The sequence below is a fragment of the Sinohyriopsis cumingii genome, chromosome 18 (genome assembly GCF_028554795.1).
Source record: "Sinohyriopsis cumingii isolate HCF-2022 chromosome 18, ASM2855479v2, whole genome shotgun sequence".
NCBI lineage: Eukaryota > Metazoa > Mollusca > Bivalvia > Unionida > Unionidae > Sinohyriopsis > Sinohyriopsis cumingii.
Genome location: NC_142978.1, coordinates 72,443,098 through 72,463,892, shown reverse-complemented (window position 1 = coordinate 72,463,892; position 20,795 = coordinate 72,443,098). Strand labels below are relative to the sequence as shown.

At 34.4% G+C, this 20,795-nt stretch overlaps 1 protein-coding gene across 1 annotated transcript in view; it reads left to right on the top strand.

The window, feature by feature from the left end:
* Positions 1–17,534, top strand: part of LOC149776962 (palmitoyltransferase ZDHHC8B-like) — a 77,021-nt gene extending 59,487 nt beyond the window's left edge. The window contains exon 8 of the mRNA XM_089941677.1: positions 641–17,534. Coding sequence (XP_089797803.1) covers positions 641–1,510 — 870 coding nt within the window. The 3' untranslated portion in view covers positions 1,511–17,534. The remainder of the gene's footprint in view (positions 1–640) is intronic.
* Positions 17,535–20,795: the final 3,261 nt, after the last annotated feature.

Genomic DNA, 20,795 nt, shown 5'->3' with positions numbered 1-20,795 from the left:
TTTGAATACATGTAGACACAAGTAGACTCTTATTCTCTGTAATTACTTTGTTTTGTCCCAATTCCTTCAAATTTGAGATATATTTTAAGATGTAAAAATCATCTTTCAACAGTTTAATTTGCAATAAAATGAAGATGTAATTGAAATTTGTTTATAAACTTTTGGAAGAAGTTATTTTACACTTTATTTTCCAGTCCTTGACATCTGAAATCCTAACATTGCCCATGAATGGTTTTTTGGTCCATTTTTGAAATATTGGATGGCAGGAATTTTAGAAGTTTAGAAGTAGACTTTACTTTTGTAATTCTAATAGACCTATAAATTAACCTTAATTTGAACTACATAAAATATCTCAGTCATACAGTGTGATCTGAGCTAAGATGTATTACTATTTGGTCCAGTCAGTGTAAGATGGAAAACAAAATTAAATGGATTTAGTCAGTTCTCTAGCCATATCACCAGACAATTTCTTTTCATTCATTTTCTTCATTTCAGGGAGTGACCACTGCTGTTTGACACTTTACTAGCTTCCTATATGTGCTTTGATCATGTATATGCTTTACAACTTGGCACCTAACATTTGGTGTTTTGTTTGCACATTTAATCTGACACCCCTCTCCCCCTCTGTTGTTTGCCCCAGGCTCGAGATCAAATGAGATTATCGCTGGTTGATGACATTGACGATGAAGGTGACGATGACTCCAGGCATAGTCAGTCTTTGGATTGTGAACCATCTCCTCCCATGCAGACAAAATCAGGTTCTTACACAAATCTTTTTGACACTTCACAGCCCACCCCTGTTGGAGCCTCTTTGCATGCCAATCAGTCTCGGGGATCCCCTAGGGCCTTTCGGCCACGAAATTTATACAATCGCTCCCCACAAGCAGGAAGAAGGCAACAAGAAAAACAACAGTTTGAGAGACAGCCACCACTTGCCACTCCTGAAAACTCATCACCAACAGATACAGATGTTAATTCTCCATCTCATTTTAATATAAATAGCCCAGGTAGAGACAGAGCCCAACTGGGATACTCAAAAACACCACCAACCTATGGGGCTTCCCCCCCATATAGACCAAATGAGTATATTTCAAGTCATGGTGCTAATCCAGCCAGAAGGACTAATGAAAATAATTATGCTCCTAGTTCCAACCAGGATAGATATCGTGTTTCAGATGTTAGTGATATAAACAGACCAGTAACACATTCTAAACCTCCTGTGCGTGGAAATAGAGGAGGAAGAGCAAATGATTATCACAGTTCAACAAGCAGGGCGCCACCTACAAACCAACAGACCAGCCAAACATTGCCAGCACAGAGGCGGCAGTATTATGAAGCTGGCAATGCTGAGAACCATGTCGATCATCGAAGGCCAATATCTTTTGTGAAAGCCTTGGAAATGTCAGAGGCTATTAATACAGTTGAAACAGATCAGAGGAGTCAAGAAAGGAGGAAAAGAGGAGAGGAGAAAATGAAGAGTGTTTATGACACATATGAAATATCTGTATGAGTGAATTTAAATGACTTATTAAGTTTATGTTTGAGTGATTAAACTGCACAATTATTGCATCATATATTTTTATATACATGTAAGACATATCCATGTGTGTGTCTATATTGAGTATAATTGGTTTAAAAATGAATGTAAAGAATAGTAATATATGTCATTTAGTGTAGCTAACATTTGTCAGATACATTTGACTAAAACTATGGCTGAATAAAAAGGCTGAAAAAGAATGAAACAAAATTTTTGACATGAAAGTCTTGTTAACATTCTATAGTTTTGATGTAACTGACATGTTATTAGTAATGGTTGGCTATGCTTTTTAGCTCTAGAGCAAAAACCTTGCAGAGATAATGTATCTATTTACAGTGAAACTTTCCTTTGGCAACTCCTCTGTAAATCAGCCACCTCTGCAATGACATATTTTAGTTTCAACAAGGCAGTTCTGATGCTAATTGACCCTTCATACACTGACCACCTCTGTAAAATTACCAAAATGTTTGGTCCAATCTGTGTCCAGTTGAGGAAGTTTGACTATTTTTCCAAGAATGTATCCAGTTTTCTATATGCCATTTATACTCACTTATAAGACGAGTCCAGCTGCAAACTGCACAGACCTAGATCTGCCATCACATAATGTACTGGCAGATCTGGGTCTGTGCAGTTTGTAAGGAGCAATCTGTAAAACAAATAACAGACCCTGATCTGCAGGCGCATTAAGCAATGGCAGATTATGATCTTTATCGTTTGCAGTTTGGCTCAACCTGTAAGCACGTACATATGGTATATATGTATGACTGTTAACCTATTGTAAAATCTGGATAATAGGTATATCAGAAGTTTATTTTTAGCTCACCTTTAGTGAGTTGAAAAGGGCTATTCTCTCCAGCATTGTCATCAACATCTGATACATACAAGTATGTACATAGGTACAGTGTTACTGCATTTTGAGAAGTCTCAAGTCCTAAGCAGCAGTATGGTATGAGTTTCATTGCACCTATCCCCAATGGGCGGGGGGCTAAGGATGCTGAATTACTAGCATTCTTTGTTAACTCTTTGCATTTAGCTCAATTTTTGTGCACCTTGTTTGCATACTGTTGTACATGGAGTCCTGAAACTTTGTGAAGGGATGCATCTTGATTAGTACAACACACTCATCACAATAATAGGATACTGTGACCCATATTTCACTGAATGAGTTGGATTTCTAAGTTTATTTATCAAGCCTGTTCATGCCATGCACAATCATCAAACTAGATGATTGTATTCATATCTATTGGTACACCACCCATAAAACAAATGAGTCATATTGTGACCTGCATGTCATATTTCACTGGCATAAGTTTTTGCATATGGCTTCTGTGCAAATAAATATGTGTATTCAATGTTAAACTTTCCATAATGATGACTTGATTGTGATAGGTTACACTCATCAGGTTAATTCGTTGTTTTTTTGTGTACTTTCAATAATAAGTGGACTGCATGATTTTCATGTGAGGCTTCAGTTGTAGTGACTGATCAAGGTATTTACTGATGCATGAACTGTGCTTCTGATAACAAGCTTTTACTTCAAGGTTACTTAAAGCAAGTGGCTTTCACCCGTTGAAATCTGGCCTCTTGGGCATGGCAAAGAAAATAGCTTCTGAAGCATAGTTTAAAAACGACGATTTAAAAATACACAATAAAAACACAAAAGACTCTCCAGTGTTTATCAACTCATTATAGTACCTCTACTTTTACATAATATAATGGAATGTTCTATTTCATTGTTTTATTTCTGTATGCCTTCTCACAGTATGTATATATGAGAGATCCTAAAATCTCCATATTTGCCTCACATGACTGGCAAATAAGCTCAAATGGCCATTTGCTAATTTGACATGTTGAAAATTGGATATAAGGTGTCCATAATTTTTCTGTGCTGTTGTTTGGACATTATGTTATTTTCAGTCATTTAAAGATTATTTAGTCACAAAGCACAAGAGAAAGGAGTTGTGAAAAATGGTCTTCTGGAAGTGTCAAAAACTTTTAGAAATGAACAATTAGTCCATGATCTGTACTATAGATATTACATTAGTGCCTTACACTGTGTGCTTTTTTTCATGAACTAATCAAAGAGCAGTTATGCTTGTTGTCAGTTAATAACTGTTTTTAAAATCTATTTAAGGAGATAAAATATTATTCAGTGACATTCTGTGGTGTGTTTGGGAAAGAAAAATCATTTTTATAAATGTTCAATTTGTGAAAAAACAGTGAAGCATGGAAGGATGACACTAAAAATAATCCAACAGCGAATCCAGAACCAAAAATGACATACTTTCCATACATTTAATAACTAAAAATAAAAATGTTCTCTATTTTTGTTATAACTTGGATTGTTTTTATATTTAAAATCATGAATAGCTGGCAGTCATGTTAATTTTCATGCAGATAAAAATTTTCCAGCAAGAGCTATTAGAGTTTTGGGATACCTGGTATGTATATATCTAGTTTATTGGCTTGTCACCACTATTCTGGCTATATAGTTCTGATTTAAAGTTAACTTAAAAATGTAAATAGAACAAAATTGAAGCAAAAAACTCCCCAAAACTTAAGTTAGAAAGGTGTCAGTATTTCTTTGTTAATAAAACTTCAGCCACAGTTTAATTTGGGTACGAAAAAAAGCTTTGAAGAGGTGAGCTATTTAATTGTTGAGTACATCCTGGTTGAAATTAGTGAAGGCCTATGCACATATGTTTGACGTACACATATTAGCATTGAAAATATTTGACTGCTGTTCAGTACAGTATATTACAAGTGATTGATATCTGAGCCTAATTAATTTTTTTGGATTGGTCTAAAATATTTTAATAATGTTGTTGCAGTAAGTTGATATACATTTGAAATACATGCACTAAATAAATAAGAGTTTTTGATAAAATACTTATGTTTCCTTATTATATTTATTTGCTGCATATGTACTTATTTATGCTACAATATATTGTAAAAACAAGTGTATATATTTTTGATATATTTTATTAATTCTATTCACCTTTTATCCAGATTTTACAGAAAAGTTAGTCAAAAAACAAATCTCCATGTCATTCACTTAAAATGATTACTCACCTGCCAAAATTAAATGAAATGTAATCATCATTTTATAAGATACATTTAGAGACCTGACATATGTGCCACATTGTCTTAGAAGCATATGGTTAGCTCAGCTGGTGGTAAGGGATATAATGACTTACAGTATGGCCCATTGTTGGACAACAGTTGTAGTTTTCATCTATTCAGAAATTGCCAAACCAGTTTCAGCCTTACATGGAATTTAGCATCCCAGCATGAATTCTTGTACAGATGCTGTTTCAGATATGGCCACCATTACAAACGAAATAAAACCCTTTAAATTACTTTTAATTAACCACTGAGTATGATTTGACCAAATATGACAAAGGATTCTGGCATAGAGCTTTTAAGTTTGCTCAAATCATGCAAATCTTCCATCAGATATGGGTACCAAAATAGAAAAACCTTTAAGTGATTTCTCAAAAATAGATGAACAGAATATTACTAAATTTGACAGAAAGCATCCTGTGGGTTTGAAGCTGTGACTTGCGTTTGACTTGGACTAAAGTGAGGGATAGTTGCTCAGTTTGTTAACCTCACTCACTCATCGTCCTGTAACATATAGGGTTTTTTAAGTTTGTACAAATGATGTTGATCTGTCAAATATGGCTGTCAATACAAAAAAAATCAAAAAAGCTTTTTTGAATAATCTCTGCTTAAAACCACTCTGCAGAATTAGGCCAAATTTGACAGAAAGCGTCCAGATATAGAGGGCTTTCAAATTGGTACAAATAATATAGACCTCCCAACAAATATATACACTCTTACCAAGCATAGAAGAAAACTTGAAACGGCTTCTTCCCAAACCACTCAACAAAATATGACCAAAATTTGACAGCATCCTGCCATAGGGTGCTTGCAAGATTATACACCATCAAATAGGGTCTAAAATGAGACAAAGCTTGAAAAAAAAACTTCACCAAAAGCACTCAGTAAAATTGTCTATCCACTATTAAATATGGCCACCATAAAAATAAAAAATCCTTTAAATGGATACATGTTTAAAAAACCCTTAACAAATTTATGATATGAAGGGTTTTTAAGTTTTGTACAAAATGAAACCAACCCACCATAAAATATGGCTGCAGTTGCTAAAAAATAGTAAAACCATTACATTTTTCAAACTTCTCAAAAGCCTGCTTAAGAAAATTATGACCAGATTTTTTTGGGAAAACACCTAGTTTGAGAAGGTCTTTCATATTTGTACAAATGATGCTACTCTGCCACTATGACCAACATTACTTAAAATAGAAAAGCAAAAACTTTATCCAAAGAAATCACTTCAAAGAATTTCAAAATATGTATATATCCTGATCTAAAATTTGCATCATGTACTGCTAGTAGATCAGGGTCTATGCTGTTCATTTAGATGCATACTGTAATTTGGTTTCATTACATCTCCTCTCACCTCTGCCCCCCCCCCCCCAGGAAGTGAGACCATGGTTTTGTGCTGTTTGTCCATGCATCTGTCTTACCACCTGTCCATCCATGTGTCACACAATCCTTGCAAACAAGATATCTAAGATACTTTGTAGTCCAACTACACCAGATATTGGTATTTAAGTACCTTGAATAAGTTCAAATACCTGGTCCCATAGTCACGAATCATTCATAACACTAATTTTGAATTTGAGCTCAAAATGCCAGAATGAAAAATCATACTGTGAATATGTCCATTTTATGGAAATTTGATGTGTATGCAGCAATACATACTTTAGGATCATGCCAAATGTTCTTAGCTGTAACCCCACTGTGCAAGGTTTTAGATAAGATCAGAAATTTGGAAATTAGAGCAAGTTCAGTTTTTGTGATCATACATTTCGTGATTATTTGACCTGAGTGGGCTCTGGTGACTGATCTTATTTTCAAGATCATTGGGTGATACTTATGTTAGCTCAAGAACATGGGTGAGTGTGGGGAACATGTTTTTTTTCTTCTTTCATACTCGGATACCATGTAGTATAGTCTATGGTTGTGATTGACACTGACTGAGAGAATTACTGGCACTGCCAACATCATGGATTAAATAGTTGTAGTTATTGAATGTACATTATTCAAGAAAATAATCAAGGTTTGAAAATATCCAACTTCAGCCTGAATGTCACTTTTCTATTCAGTAGAGACCAAATTTTAATATGATGACGTTTCCTGTATATTGTGCCAGGTTTGCATGTATATAATTAAAGGAGATAGGTGAGATATATATTACTGTGTATGCTTGGACTGTAAAGCAATGCATTACTGATTTAGCCCACATCTTCTCAACTGTACAATACTTAAGGGACAGTTAACTTTAAATTTATGTTAATTTTTTTTTAAAATTAACAGATCAAGAAATTTAATCTGTTACTTTTCTGAAATGTAAAACCCTAAATGGGAGTTTTTTTGCATTTATATATTTACTGATAACCAGGATGTGTTCAAGCAGTTTAAAGTTGACCATCCAAATCATGGATTGTTCCTCGTTGATTCGACATCCAAGTTAGCTGGCAAGATTATACCTTGAACTTCTATATTATATTGAAATAATGGTTTTTATGTCTTGCTTTTTTATGTCTTGCTGACAGTTTTCTTTCATTTTCTATTTTTTATCATGCTTTTCTAAAAAATAACTAATGAGAACTTTGAAAAATTATAATTTCCTCATATGTCTAGATTTTTCATGATTTACATGTATGATAGAGTACTGTTATATGATTTATGCATCAACACCGTTACTGCTAGATCATTTACTTAAAATGCAAGTGTTGTGACATTTTTTGGGTACATATTTTAATTTTAATGATGAAGAAAAAACATGCCATTTTTATGAATGGTCACAAGCACATCTTCAAGCTCTGCGGCCATACATTTTATTATCACTGTAGATAAGAAGGTTGTGTCCTAGTAATGCGTCATGTTATTAGTTTCAGTGAACTTTCAAAATGATTCCTGAATTATACTACTAATTATGGTGCCATTATAAGATAGACCAAACTCTGACAAATCATCAGGTACAGTAAATCTCTAATACACAATTTTTTAAATACTTTTTACCCCCCCCCCCCTTGTCTACAGACACGAAATTTGATCCTTGTGTTAATATAAAATGATTACTTGAGGTTCAATCTAAGCCATTTCTTCTTTTTGCCCTTAAGTTTTTTCAGTAAATTTATTCCTTATCCTGCTTGTTTGTAGAAAATGGAGGATATTAAACTGGGTATGTCCATCCATTCTGCTGTTTGTCCCGTTTTCATTTCCACACATTAACTCCCTTATATATAATTGGATTTCAGCCAAATTTGGTATACAGCTTGATAATGATGAGACCTTGTTGAGTTTTTCACAACATTCTGAAACATTGTTTAGCAGGGTTATAGCCCATGATATTTCACACCCACCCAATTTCATCTCCACACAGTAACTCCCAAAATTATGCACATAAATAAATAAAAACTCTTTGTGTTACTCTGCCATATAACACCAAACCAGACCCTTGTTGCCACCTCCCTGGCCAGGTGGTTAACATATAGGTGTTTTTATCATCCATCTATAGTCGTCCATCTGTCACACTTTCTTGTAATCAAGATACACCTCTCCCTCGATAACTTGAGCAAAATGGGTCCACAAACATAAATCATACTATAAGCGAGCGTGCGATTTACCGAGGGACCTCCAAAAATGTAACAAATCCACATGGACATCAAGAAAACCGCTGGGGGGTGTGTAGGAAACTGGACTGTTTAATGATTGAATCTGAGTTTTACAATCATGTTGATAATAATTGTTAATACTGTGCTTTTTCTAATAAAGTTGTTCCTTATTCTGTATGAAAAACATTTGTTTTCAAAATGTCCAACATGTGAAAGATCGTTCCAACTTGTTTCAACAATTATCATGTGTACACAAAAACATCCGTGTATTATGTCACTGCTTTTTTGTTTTGTTGATTAGTCTGGTTCCCAGAATGGTATTTAATAGTATACTGCCAAGTCAGGAGTCTGAGTAGCAGGGAACTAGACTAACTGTTGATGCATCATGAAACCAGATTCCTTCTTTTCTCTCAAAAACTAGCAACATTTATTTAGTGGGACAATCATCTACGTCAAAACTCAATTTTTTTATTGTTCAATTAGAATAATATTGATGTTGTGATTTTATTGGTAGTAATAGTGAAACTTCTTATCACCCTTGAGGATATCTGTAAGTGCCAGTTCAGCAATTATCTGAAACTCGCTTGTCCATAATGGTCTGTATCTGTGAAATCAAGCTCTTTATTCATTTTGCTTGGTTGCTTGCTATCTTTGATCACAGTTATGAATGAGTTGGTTAATTTAAGATTGTTTATGTTACATACACAATAACATTTGTAAATGTTTGATTGATCAACTGAAGTGAGTTCACCTGACATGTGACCGGGGCTGCTTGATTCTAAATATGTAGGATTTACATGCTTTTTAACTTTTCTTTTATTCCACCTCCTTTATTTGATTCAAAAGACATAATTAACATGGTAATACAAAGGAGGATAGCTTTTAATTCAGTGTAACAATACAATCAATACTACTGCAAGTCAGTTATCAAAACACGGTCTGCAGTTAATTAGGTTCTCAGAGAAACACTTGTAGCCATAGCTATTACAGTAGATTGACACATTTTACATTTAAATACACATTGCATTTATGATGATTACACTTAAGAGGAACAACAAGATAGAATTAAAACACAAATTTTACTTAGTACATTTTTTTTTAATTGGCATTTAAATATTAATGTACTACCTGCACTAGGTGTAAGTGACATTTACATTAATCAAACTTTCCTTGAATATCATTAATTATTTTGTACCAAGAATGTTGCTTGGAAAGAAAATGTAACCAGTTATATGACTTCTTATTAAAAGTTGATAATTTCAAAATGTTGATTAAAATTTCCTGGTTCTATCTACCGTTTTCGAATTTAAAACAAGTGATATAGCAGCATTTTAGTTACCAATTGTGATTGTGAATTTCTTCAAGTTCAAGAAATAGGGATCAATTTTGTTGTATTTTCTGGTTTTAAAATGGGATCCATGCCTGACCCCGTCTTATGATCGGGTTTGCGAGTTATCAGGGCACGAATTATCGAGGGAGTGGTGTAGTTATAAAAAGAAATATATGGAATCATTCCATACCAAATTTGATATGGACATAGGTCAAGGAGGTACAAAGACTTGATCTGGTGATAAGTAGCCTTTGTTTTCTTCAATTTTTACATGCCTGTCATAGGGCAGAGCATTGTGTTGTGATGTATGATAAATCCTGTTTGTTCCCTATGTTGTTCATGCACAGTAATTCAAGTTCTTCACCATCTGCAATTAGCAAATGTTTTAAAGTTTGCATTTTTGTGGCGAGGCTGATTTCAGACTTTAAAAGGTCAAGGTCACATGAACCAAACAGAAAAACTGAAAACTGTTTCTACATAGTAATTTTACCAGATACCTTGACCAAGTTTTGTAAAATGTTTGCTTTTGAGATGAGAAAGAAACATACTGATTTGGGGGTCAAAGGTTAATGCCATAGTGACTCTAAGAATTAAAATGCTTTCTGCACAATATAATATATTTTATATCATTCTTTGAGCAAATTCAGAATTTCATGGATGGCTTGCATCAGAGACAAGAAAGAGACATTCATTTTGGGGTCAATGGTGAGTGTGACTGGGAAAGAAGGACAATAATATCTACAGAACTCCTTCTTTACCATACGCTTTGACTAAATGTTGTTTATATTTTTAAAAACTAAGCCATTTAACTATTATTAGATTTCAACCAAATTTAAGGGAGCCACATTACCTCATTTGGTAGAACATGAGACTTGTAATCCAAGGTTCAAAGATTAAGTATCTGCCTAGGCCAGTCCATGTCTCCTTGGCAAAAGTCACATTGCTCACATTTCCTCAACATTTTGTATGGAGCTTGATATTGGCATAGCTTTGACCGAAGTTCAGTTGTCAGAATTTTGGCAGAGTTACAGTCTGTGATTGTTAAATCCACCCACTTCTATTTTTGCACATTAACTTCATAATCATTGAATTTCATCTAAATTTGTATGTGCAGCTTGATATTGATGAGACCTTGGCAGAGTTCAATGTCAGCCTTTTACATCGTCATTGAGCAGAATTATATCCCTTGATTTTCAGACCGACCCACTTTCTTTTCTGCACAGTATTTTCCCTTGATTATTATTTGATTTCAGTCAGATTTGGTATGCTGTTTGATGTTGATGAGACTTTGGCTAACTAAGTTTGATTGTCAGTTTTCTGCATCATAATTTAGCAGAGTTGTTGCCCTATAAATGTTAGACCCAGCCACTTTCCTCTCCTATTTATTATTGAATTTCACAAATTTATAGGCTTGTTGTAAATGAAATCTTACCTAGATTGTTAGCATTCTGCATCCTCGCCTCATTTAATGGAGTTATAGCTACTGATTGATGGATCCACCCACTTTCATTGCAACTCCTATATCATTGGATTATTATAATTAAATTTGGTAGACAGCTTGGTATTGATAGTTCTTTGGCTTAGGTTTATTATCAGTGTTTTGTGTCATTTATTCAGCAGTTATATCCCCTGGTTTTCAGACACAGTCTCTTTGTTTCTGCATAATATCTTAATTAATTTTAGATGGATATTATTCAAACTTGGTAGCCAGCTTGATATGAAGGAGATCTTGGCTGAGTTCACTTGTCGGCATTCTACATCATTTAGCAGAGTTATGACCCCTGCTTGTCAGACCCACCTATTTTCGTTTCTATACATGAACGAATTGTAAGGATTTTAAGTAGCTTGATATTAATGAGACCTCAGATGAGCATGGTGTTTAGGAACATGTTTTGCATGGAACATCTTTGTCAGAAGTTATGGCCTCGTATTGTAAGACTCACCCACTTTCCATTTTGTGGAATAACTCATGGTATGCATCATTAATGTTGATGAATCCTTGGTTCAGTTTTTTTCTTTCTTTCTGTGTTCAGTCATATCTGTATCATGATTAGTGGAGTTGTGGCCCTCTGATTGTTGGATGCATACACTTTTTTCCTCCATATGATTCCCTACTTGTTGGATTCCAAATTAACGAGCAGAATTTGATCATCAGCGTCATATGTCATGATAATAGACTTAATGGCTGCTAAATGTTGGACCCACATTGTGTATACAGCATTATATTGATCAGACCTCATCTGATTCCATTGGTCGTGTTCTGCATCATCAGTAATGCCTACCTTTACAAAATTGTACATTAATTCATTTACTCTATCACCACTGTTACATGATCCCTTCTTTAAACAAAACCACTCTCCCCAGCTTCCATAATTAAATGCAAGGGACATCAGTTCCTGGAATTTACTAGTTTTGAGATTAATTTGTTGCAGTACATTAACTGGTGGGGGGCTCAGTGTCAACTTAGCTTGGTCATAAAAGTGTTAATATACTTTTATAAAGATCAAAACTGTCATGCTGTGCTGTAGTGTTTGCATAAAGAAAGCTGCTTCTGGCAAGTGAGCATCATTGATCACAAAAAGACACCTTTACATTTGCTATCAACAAAATGTGTGATGTGTTTTGTACAAATTCTGTCACTTTACCTGTACATATGTATATTTTGTCATTTTTCCATTTTTTTTTTAAAATTTAGGTGTTTGTTTGGGACATGTGCCAGTGTCATCTTGAGAAAATTTAATCTTTTGAATCGCATTTCATAACTTATCATTTTGTAGCTATAAAGGTAAGTTAGAATTTGTCAGCACCTGGGTTGCCTTGACAGGAATATGTTTTGTGACAATCACTACATTTCAAGTGTGAAATTATGAAATATGTGAGTTAAAACAAGTATATGTTAATGGCAGTATTTATAATGTGTGTATATATGCATAATCTGCATGTATATAACTTAACAGTTGGTATACATATAACATTTCACATACATTCCACTTAAATAAATAATATAGGCTTATCTTCTCCCAAAACTTCATGTATTTTGTTGACTGCAAGCTGTACTTGCTGAGATAAGATGGCAGTCTGGTTGTTAGTTGGCTCTTAAGAATCAGTCTGAGTTGGTCACATATTGCCAAAAGTAAGTCAGATTCCCCCAACCCCTTTTGACCATAATAGTTAAATATAGTGTGTGTGTGTGTGCGTGTGTGTGTGTGAACTTCTCTTTGGGCATACAATCAATATTTTGTGCATTTTGAATATAAAATATGTTTCCAGAATATAATACAGTTTAATACCCCCAGTTATTCTCAAACCCATGTTAATGAAAATGTGAGGTAGCAGTTGTCATAAATAGTTTGTTTAGGTTTTGCTTGATGGTTTCGTTTGCGTTCTAAAGCCTATGATTGATTCTCATAATACTTGGTTTGAATCATCATGGTCTGAGAAATTTCCATTCAGGCTTTGGTTCAGATTATTTTGTTTGCTTATATTTCCTATTGATGGACTTTGTTAATACTTGGGATGATTTACTATAAAGCAGATCAATTTTTTTGTGACACTCATTCACCCCTTTGCTTTTCAGGTCATTGTTACATAGCAGTGCTTTTATATTGGCATGACATGCAGGCACTGGGTTCTTTTATTGGATATTGATAAATTGACACTAGAAATTCCTTCATATATGCTTCCCATCATGATGTCACATTTTTTTAAGTGACCTTTTCTCGTGTCACCAACACATGAAAACAGAACTTCCATGTATGAAAGCATAGTCAGCAATTTTCATTTCAGCTTTTCTGGTCTGTGTGATTTGTTGAGTTAGCTTTATTTCATAATTACTAGCCATATTGAAAACATCTAGTTGTGAAGCTACCCAAACAAAATTCTGGTTGTCCCAGTAAAAGGAGAACTGGAAAACAACACCAGTTGTATCTAAATATTTTTTAATTATTGTAAAGAAAGCAAAGCTGATCCAAATTTGTTGTATTTTATTAATTTTTAATTGTTAAATTGTTAAGTTATTTTGATTAATTATTTTCAGTTTAGTAGCATTCCATTTACTTGTAAGTTTCTTTCCAAAATTAAGTTTGAATTAAGAGTGAAAATACAAACCTTGTTCTTTGCTAGTTTTTCAAGGTCTGGATTTTCAGATTCCAGTTCTCCATTGAAAACAATGAGCTTTTTTACATGTTCAGCCCTCCCATATTCTTTCGAAGTAGCTGGCTCGAATTCAGAAGTACAAGACTGGATCAGTACAAGAATGTAACATAACATTTTTAGGAGTCTTGTAAAAGTAGATGGTTACAGTATTATGATTTGTAAAAGTTAAAGGCTTCAAGCCAGCCTCCAGCAACAAACGAGAACACTTTGTATTGCATATTCCCAACAACAAACAAAACTGCAAAGTTTATTAATGTACCATCAGATCGTTAACTGTCTTCTTTGTTTTATTAGCTCACTAGCTGGTTCTAAGGCCAGTTCCACTTATGGTATGGCCCTGCATCCATTATGCATTGTGTGTCCATGAGAAATTGCTTTTTGAAACTTCTCCAAAGCCAGCAGACTAATTTTGAGCATTTTGGTACAGATCATCCTGACATGAAGAGCTTTCAGATTGATAAAATGATGTTAATCCACAACCAAATTGGCAACCATTACTAAATACAGAAGAAAGAAAGTCTAGAAAAGTGCTTAACAGGATTTGACCAAATTTAAGGAAAGCATCCTGGCATAGGGGTTTTCATGTTTTTATAACCGATGCTGATCTGACAAAAAATATGGCCACCACTAATAAAAACAGAAGAAAAAAACACATTTGAACAACAACTGCAGAACTAGTAAACAGAATTTGATATCATTTGAGAGAAGGCATACTGGAATGAGGACCTTTCACACTCTTACAAATTATGCCAATGCCATCAGATATGGACACTTACTGAAAACAGAACATCTTTATACAACTTCTTCACCAAACTCAGTATAATTTGACCAGATATGTTGAGAGCATTTGGGCATGAAGACAGTTCAAGTTCTTAAAAACAATACTGATCTACCATGAAACATGGCTGCCATTACTATAAATAGAATAACATTTAAATCACTTTTCCAAAACCAGTGAATGGAATTTTAATCATCATGGCTTGAAAACCCTTCAGTATTTTGCAAATGATGCCATGAAGCCAATCCAGCATCAAATTGGCCCATGTTGCTGAAAACGGCTTAACTGAATTTGACCAAATTTGATAGAATGCAGACTGGCAAAGAGGGTTTCAAAGTTTATACAGATGATGCTGATCTGTCATCAAATACTACCAACAGGAAAAACTTGAAAGGACTTCTTCACAAAAGCTGCTCAACAGAATGTGACCAAAATTGACAGAAAGCATCCAGGCGTAGAAATCTTGCAGTTTTGCACAAATGATATTGATCCACCATCAGATAACGGACACTGTTGCTATAAATAGAAAATAAAATTGAAACAACTTCTCGGAAACTTCACATCAGAAATTGATGAAATTTAACAGAAATCATTCTGGTAATAAGGGCATTCAGATTTACAAATGATACTGAATTGCCTTCAAATATGGCCATAGATATTAGGTATGGAAACCCTCTTAAAGACTTAACAAAAATTACTCAGCAAATTTTGACCTCATTTGACTGAAATCATTCTGGCATGAAGAATTTTCAGTTTATGCAAACAATGCCAATCTGTCATCAGAAAGAACTGTTTTTCATAAATAGTGAAACATTTAATAATATCAAAAAATGCAGTATGCAGAATATAATAAAATATTTGACAAAGAGTGCACTAACTTGAATGTCTTTCAGATTTATATAAATGTTGTTCTGTTGTCAAAATGGCTGCCATTGTTAAAAGTCTATAAGCATTTACACCACTTTATCTAAACAGAAACACTTAACATAATTATACCAACACTGACATAAAGCATCCTGGCATAGTGGCCTTTCTATATTGGACCAGCGATGCAGTTCGATATGGATGAAGATACAAAACTTGAATAACCTTGGAACAATAGTTTTTATTACATGCCATCAACAAAATTGGAAAAAATTTAAATATAAATCATACTACTGACCCATGTTAGGCACAAGTCAGCCAAATGAGTGATATCATACCCACTTGTGACTCTTATGTTTTCAAACAAACCATGTAGACCCAGATATACGGGTACATTATGTGAGAGTATATTAAAGCCTATGTTTGTTATGGGTGGGTGTATGTTAACAGTGTAACTAATGTATGAAAGTCTCTAGGATGTGCGTAAATCTGACCTGGAAATTATAAAGTTTGTGAGCTTGATTTTAAGATTTTGTGTCACTGATTTTATTTTTTGTAGTGCCACTTGTGATTGGCTCAGAGTGAAAACTCAATCCCAAAAATAAGAATGAGTTTTATGATCACAGGTCAGATTGCAAGATTTTTTACTAAAGCCTTAAAATCAGAAAAATGTACTGTTTATACTTGCTTTGAAGTTGAGTCCAACTGCAGACAACATAAATCCTGATTTGCAGTTGCATTACACACATGCAGATCAGGGTCTGTGGTGCTTGTTCTGATTACTTCTAACAACTGCATATTCCCAGATCTGCCATTGCATCATGCACTGACAGCACAGTTTGCACAGACAGATTTAGGTAGAGCAGTACATTCTGCACAGACTGTCCTTTTTAACAGTATAGGGCATTAGGTAAGGACATGTTACACTGAAATAATTACTAATACTTTTAGGAATAGGCCATGTCTTATAGATGGAAGTTATTAATTATCAATGTTATTTATGTTTTCAGTTGAACAGAGTAATATTTTACTTTTATCCTTTGTGGTCATTGTGTTCAATTATAAAGTGATTTATTTATATTTGATGAAAAACGGGTTTTTGTAAATGGTTTGATTAAAGCACTAAGAATGTAAAATCCACTTTTCATCGTAATCTTTCAAGTTAATTATTACAAAATGATCTGCTGTTTTTATCCCTTTTTCTCCATGGCATATATATATATATATATATATATATATATATATATATATATATATATATATATATATATATATATATATATATATATATTTGGATTAGCAACCCCAAAAAAATACTATTGGAATACATTGTTGGTAAATTCCTTTTGCAAAACATGAAGAGTATGTTGAAATTACTATATTTAACAACAGCACACCCAAATACAAACACCACAGACCTTGATCTGTGCAGGCTGATGAGTCTAAGCAAATTGAATGAATTGATAACAATGAACAACATAGACTCTGCTGTGCTCAAGTATTATGCATATGCTGATCGCAGTGGTGCATGCATTGTACATGAGCATTAGCAGTATTCAGAGTATTGAAACTTATTTAATAATATAGGATTCATCTTGGTTCATAAATTTAATATCATATGGATACTCATAAAATCTATATATGACATTTTAACCATATGGATTGAACAAGAAGCGATGCTACAATTTCGGCTTTTTTGAGGTTGATATAAAATTGATCAATGCCAGGACCAGGATGGTATAGTTTTTGCTGGGTTTAATGATTTACTGTATACAAATTCAGCATCCATCAATTCATCAAATCAGAAAACAGAAGTAGTAATACATGTAGTTATATAGTAAATGTGCACATGAAATGATCATCGTTGACCCATCAGAAAAATACACCAATGCGCTACACTAATGTGATATGATTTTATCCTTAAAGCAGTGCATTTATTTTATCCATTTGAATATAATTTGAGATGTATGTAATAATAAATGTAAATACGAGGTGTCTTTATTTATCGGGCCTGTATATAGATAATTCTATGATATATATAGATTAGATAAGATAGGATTCATAAAAAGGAAATGGTATATTCACTTTCTTGTTATATGTATGTATGTATGTATGAAATATTGTGAGCCATTTTATAAGAAATCAATAAAAGACAAATACTAAGAGTACTTTGATTTTTTCATTTGCAAACAAATGCCAAATTAACTGTTCTCTCCGCTTTTGTCATCAGTGGCACATGTATCATAAATACAAAAATCATAGTGTGCAGGCATCCATCCTGATGTCAGCCATCTTTTGTCTGTCTGTCTGTGCTTTCTTCTACTATTCATCCATTGCAGCTGTATTTCAATCCTTGAAGGTTTCATATCTGCATGATAGTATGAATTTTGTGTGCATGCATTTCAAAATGTTTTTGAGGAGTTGCTTGGCTGGGGATGGATGATTCATGTTACTAAGAACAAAAGTAGACTTAGCTGTTTTTGCAATAGTTTTGAAAGTTATTTAAGCATTGATTGCCTGTTTTTAGTTCTACATGTCATAGACCAGAAGAGCTTATGGAATGGCCTGTTTTAGACGTCCATCTGTTAGCAAATGTTTGCTATTGCTACTGCTCCAAAACTGCTTGAAGGGTTGCCATAAAACTTTACATGCACATTTCATGCCAAGGTTTAGTTGGAAATAAATGGTGATGGTGATGAACCTAATACTGCAGCCACATGAGCCTTCTTATTTTGTTATCTTAGCATTTTGTGAATCAACATGGGGTTTTCACCAACAGGCAGTTTATAATGTCTAGTTTGTCCAAAATGAAAGTGGCTCTGATTTGACGGTCGACATGACATATCTTAGAAATCTTGTTATTGCTGCTCTGTTTTAATGGAAATTCTTATGGGAATGGGGTTTTTACCAGAAGACTTATTGTGTCTTGTCATTCCTAAATAGAATGGTGCCGATCTGACATACAATATGGCCATTACAACAGCCATCTTATAAATCTTGTTATTGCTACTCAGTGAATGGAAGTTATCTCAGCATGAAGTTTTCATGATAAGATTTCTTGTGGTATCTGTTGGTCTTAAATTTATATTGTTTAAAAAATTATATGGCGATCTGATCTCTAATACGGCAGCCATCTTGATAAACTTGTTGCTTTCGCCATATAAAAAGTGGCATCGACATGGGGTTTTCACTAGAAAACTATGATATGTAGTTGGTTCTGAATGAAAACTTTGCTTGTCTAACCTTAAATATTGTTGCCACAATGAATATATTGAAAATCTTGTCACTAATTCTCCTTAATTTGCAGTCATATCGACATGGGATTGTCACCTAATGTCTTCAAATAGTATTTGGTTTGTCCTAAATGAAAATGATGCCGATCTTACATCCATTATGGCTGCCACCATGGATAATTTTAAACAATCGTCGCTCAAGAATATGAAAGTTGGTTTTAACAGTGAACAGTTAAAGGGAAGACTTATCTTACGCTGAATTCCAGGACATTATTTTTGGACAATAGCGCGTCAGTTCATTCAAAGGATTCTTGTTTGAGTTTCGTATGCCAGTGGAAATAAAAGAAGTAAAAACTTCAATGCTTTTAATTATATCATTAACAATGTTTATTTTCCATACGTCTGATGGTCCGACCCTATTGTAATTAGAACATTCATGACTTTTACACAAATGCTTCAAAATAAATACATGAAATTCATCACCAGCATAAGCTACGTTTGATGTTGGTATGACACGGGCAATGCATTGAGTAAACTAGTTCATAAAATTAAATGCACGTTTTTCTTGATAATATGATTAGCATGGGACATTATACTGAATACTGTCCTGGTTTACACTAACGAGGCTGCTTAAAAACTGATTATATATAGTTCACTTACATATTAGACCGGTTACTTGACTTGTCACAAAGTCTTTGGTAACTGGATGTCTCCATTCCTGTTCAAGCTTTTCCACTGAATAATAGCCATCCACCATGCAATACCAACTGTCTTTTAAATTGTTAAATAAAGCTGTGACTGCTACCATCTTCTTTGCGCTTATTCCGTAGAATGGCGCGAATGACGAGCACTTTGAGTTTTTATGTGTAAAGCACAGACGTGAAGGAAAACATGCCCTACTTTTCTCTTCACATATTATCTACTATCCACACACAGGTGATGAGCCATAAAAACTAACCCCAATAATATACTATCCACACACGCCGAGAAGCAAAATCAAGCCCAAACTATACTATCCACACACGCAGAGAAGCCAAAACAAAACCCAATTATACCATCCACACAGAAGGAAAGTTAAACAACCACACACTCTACTATCCACACAAACGTACGTGAGCGCCTACAAACCCCTATAATCTACTATCCACACACGCGAAGAAGCAAAATCAAACCCAAACTATACTATCCACACATGCGGAGAGGCAAAAACAAAACCCAATTATACCATCCACACTGAAGGAAGGTTAAACAACCACTCACTCTACTATCCACACAAACGTACGTGAGCGCTTACAAACCCCAATAATATAATATTCACATGCGCGAAGAAGCAAAATCAAACCCAAACTATACTATCCACACACGCAGAGAAGCAAAAACAAAACTCAATTATACCATCCAGACAGAAGGATAGTTAAACAACCACATACTCTACTATCCACACAAACGTACGTAAGCGCTTACAAAGCTAATATTCTACTATCCATACACGCGAAAAAGCAAAATCAAACCCAAACAATACTATCCACACACACACACCAAGAAGCGAAAGCATAACCATTATCTACTATCCACACACGCCGAGAAGCATAACAAAGCCAAATTGTACTATCCACACATGCGTAGAAGCAAAATCAAACCGAAACTATACTATCCACACACGCGGAGAAGCAAAAAACAAAACCCAATTATACCATCCACACAGAAGGAAAGTTAAACAACCACACACTCTACTATCCACACAAAACGTACGTGAGCGCTTACAAACCCCAATATTCTACTATCCACAAAAACGTACGTGAGCTCTTATAACACCCAAAAAAAACCCGCCCCCCCACGCAATATCATTAATAAAGGAGTAAGTGTTTATATTCACACTACTCCACACTCATACAAATTGGCAACTTGAATAGTCTCTTTTCTAAAGTTTTGGTTAGCCCTGAAAAGGGCTGTTTTTTCTTGAACTCTAAATGCACCTGTCAGTGATGACACCTTCCAGGTCTTGCCCCACAAACACATCTCCTGCTCCAGTCATTCTCCCAGTTGACTGTAGCAGATGGGAGTGCAGAGGCTTGATGATTAGCCTCAGCACTCCAATCTTCAGTCTCTGTGATATGTGAACACTTCCCTCTGTCTTCTTCTTCTTCTATCCCGCAGCCTAGGATGCTGTCCTTGTCTTTGTTCCCGTTCT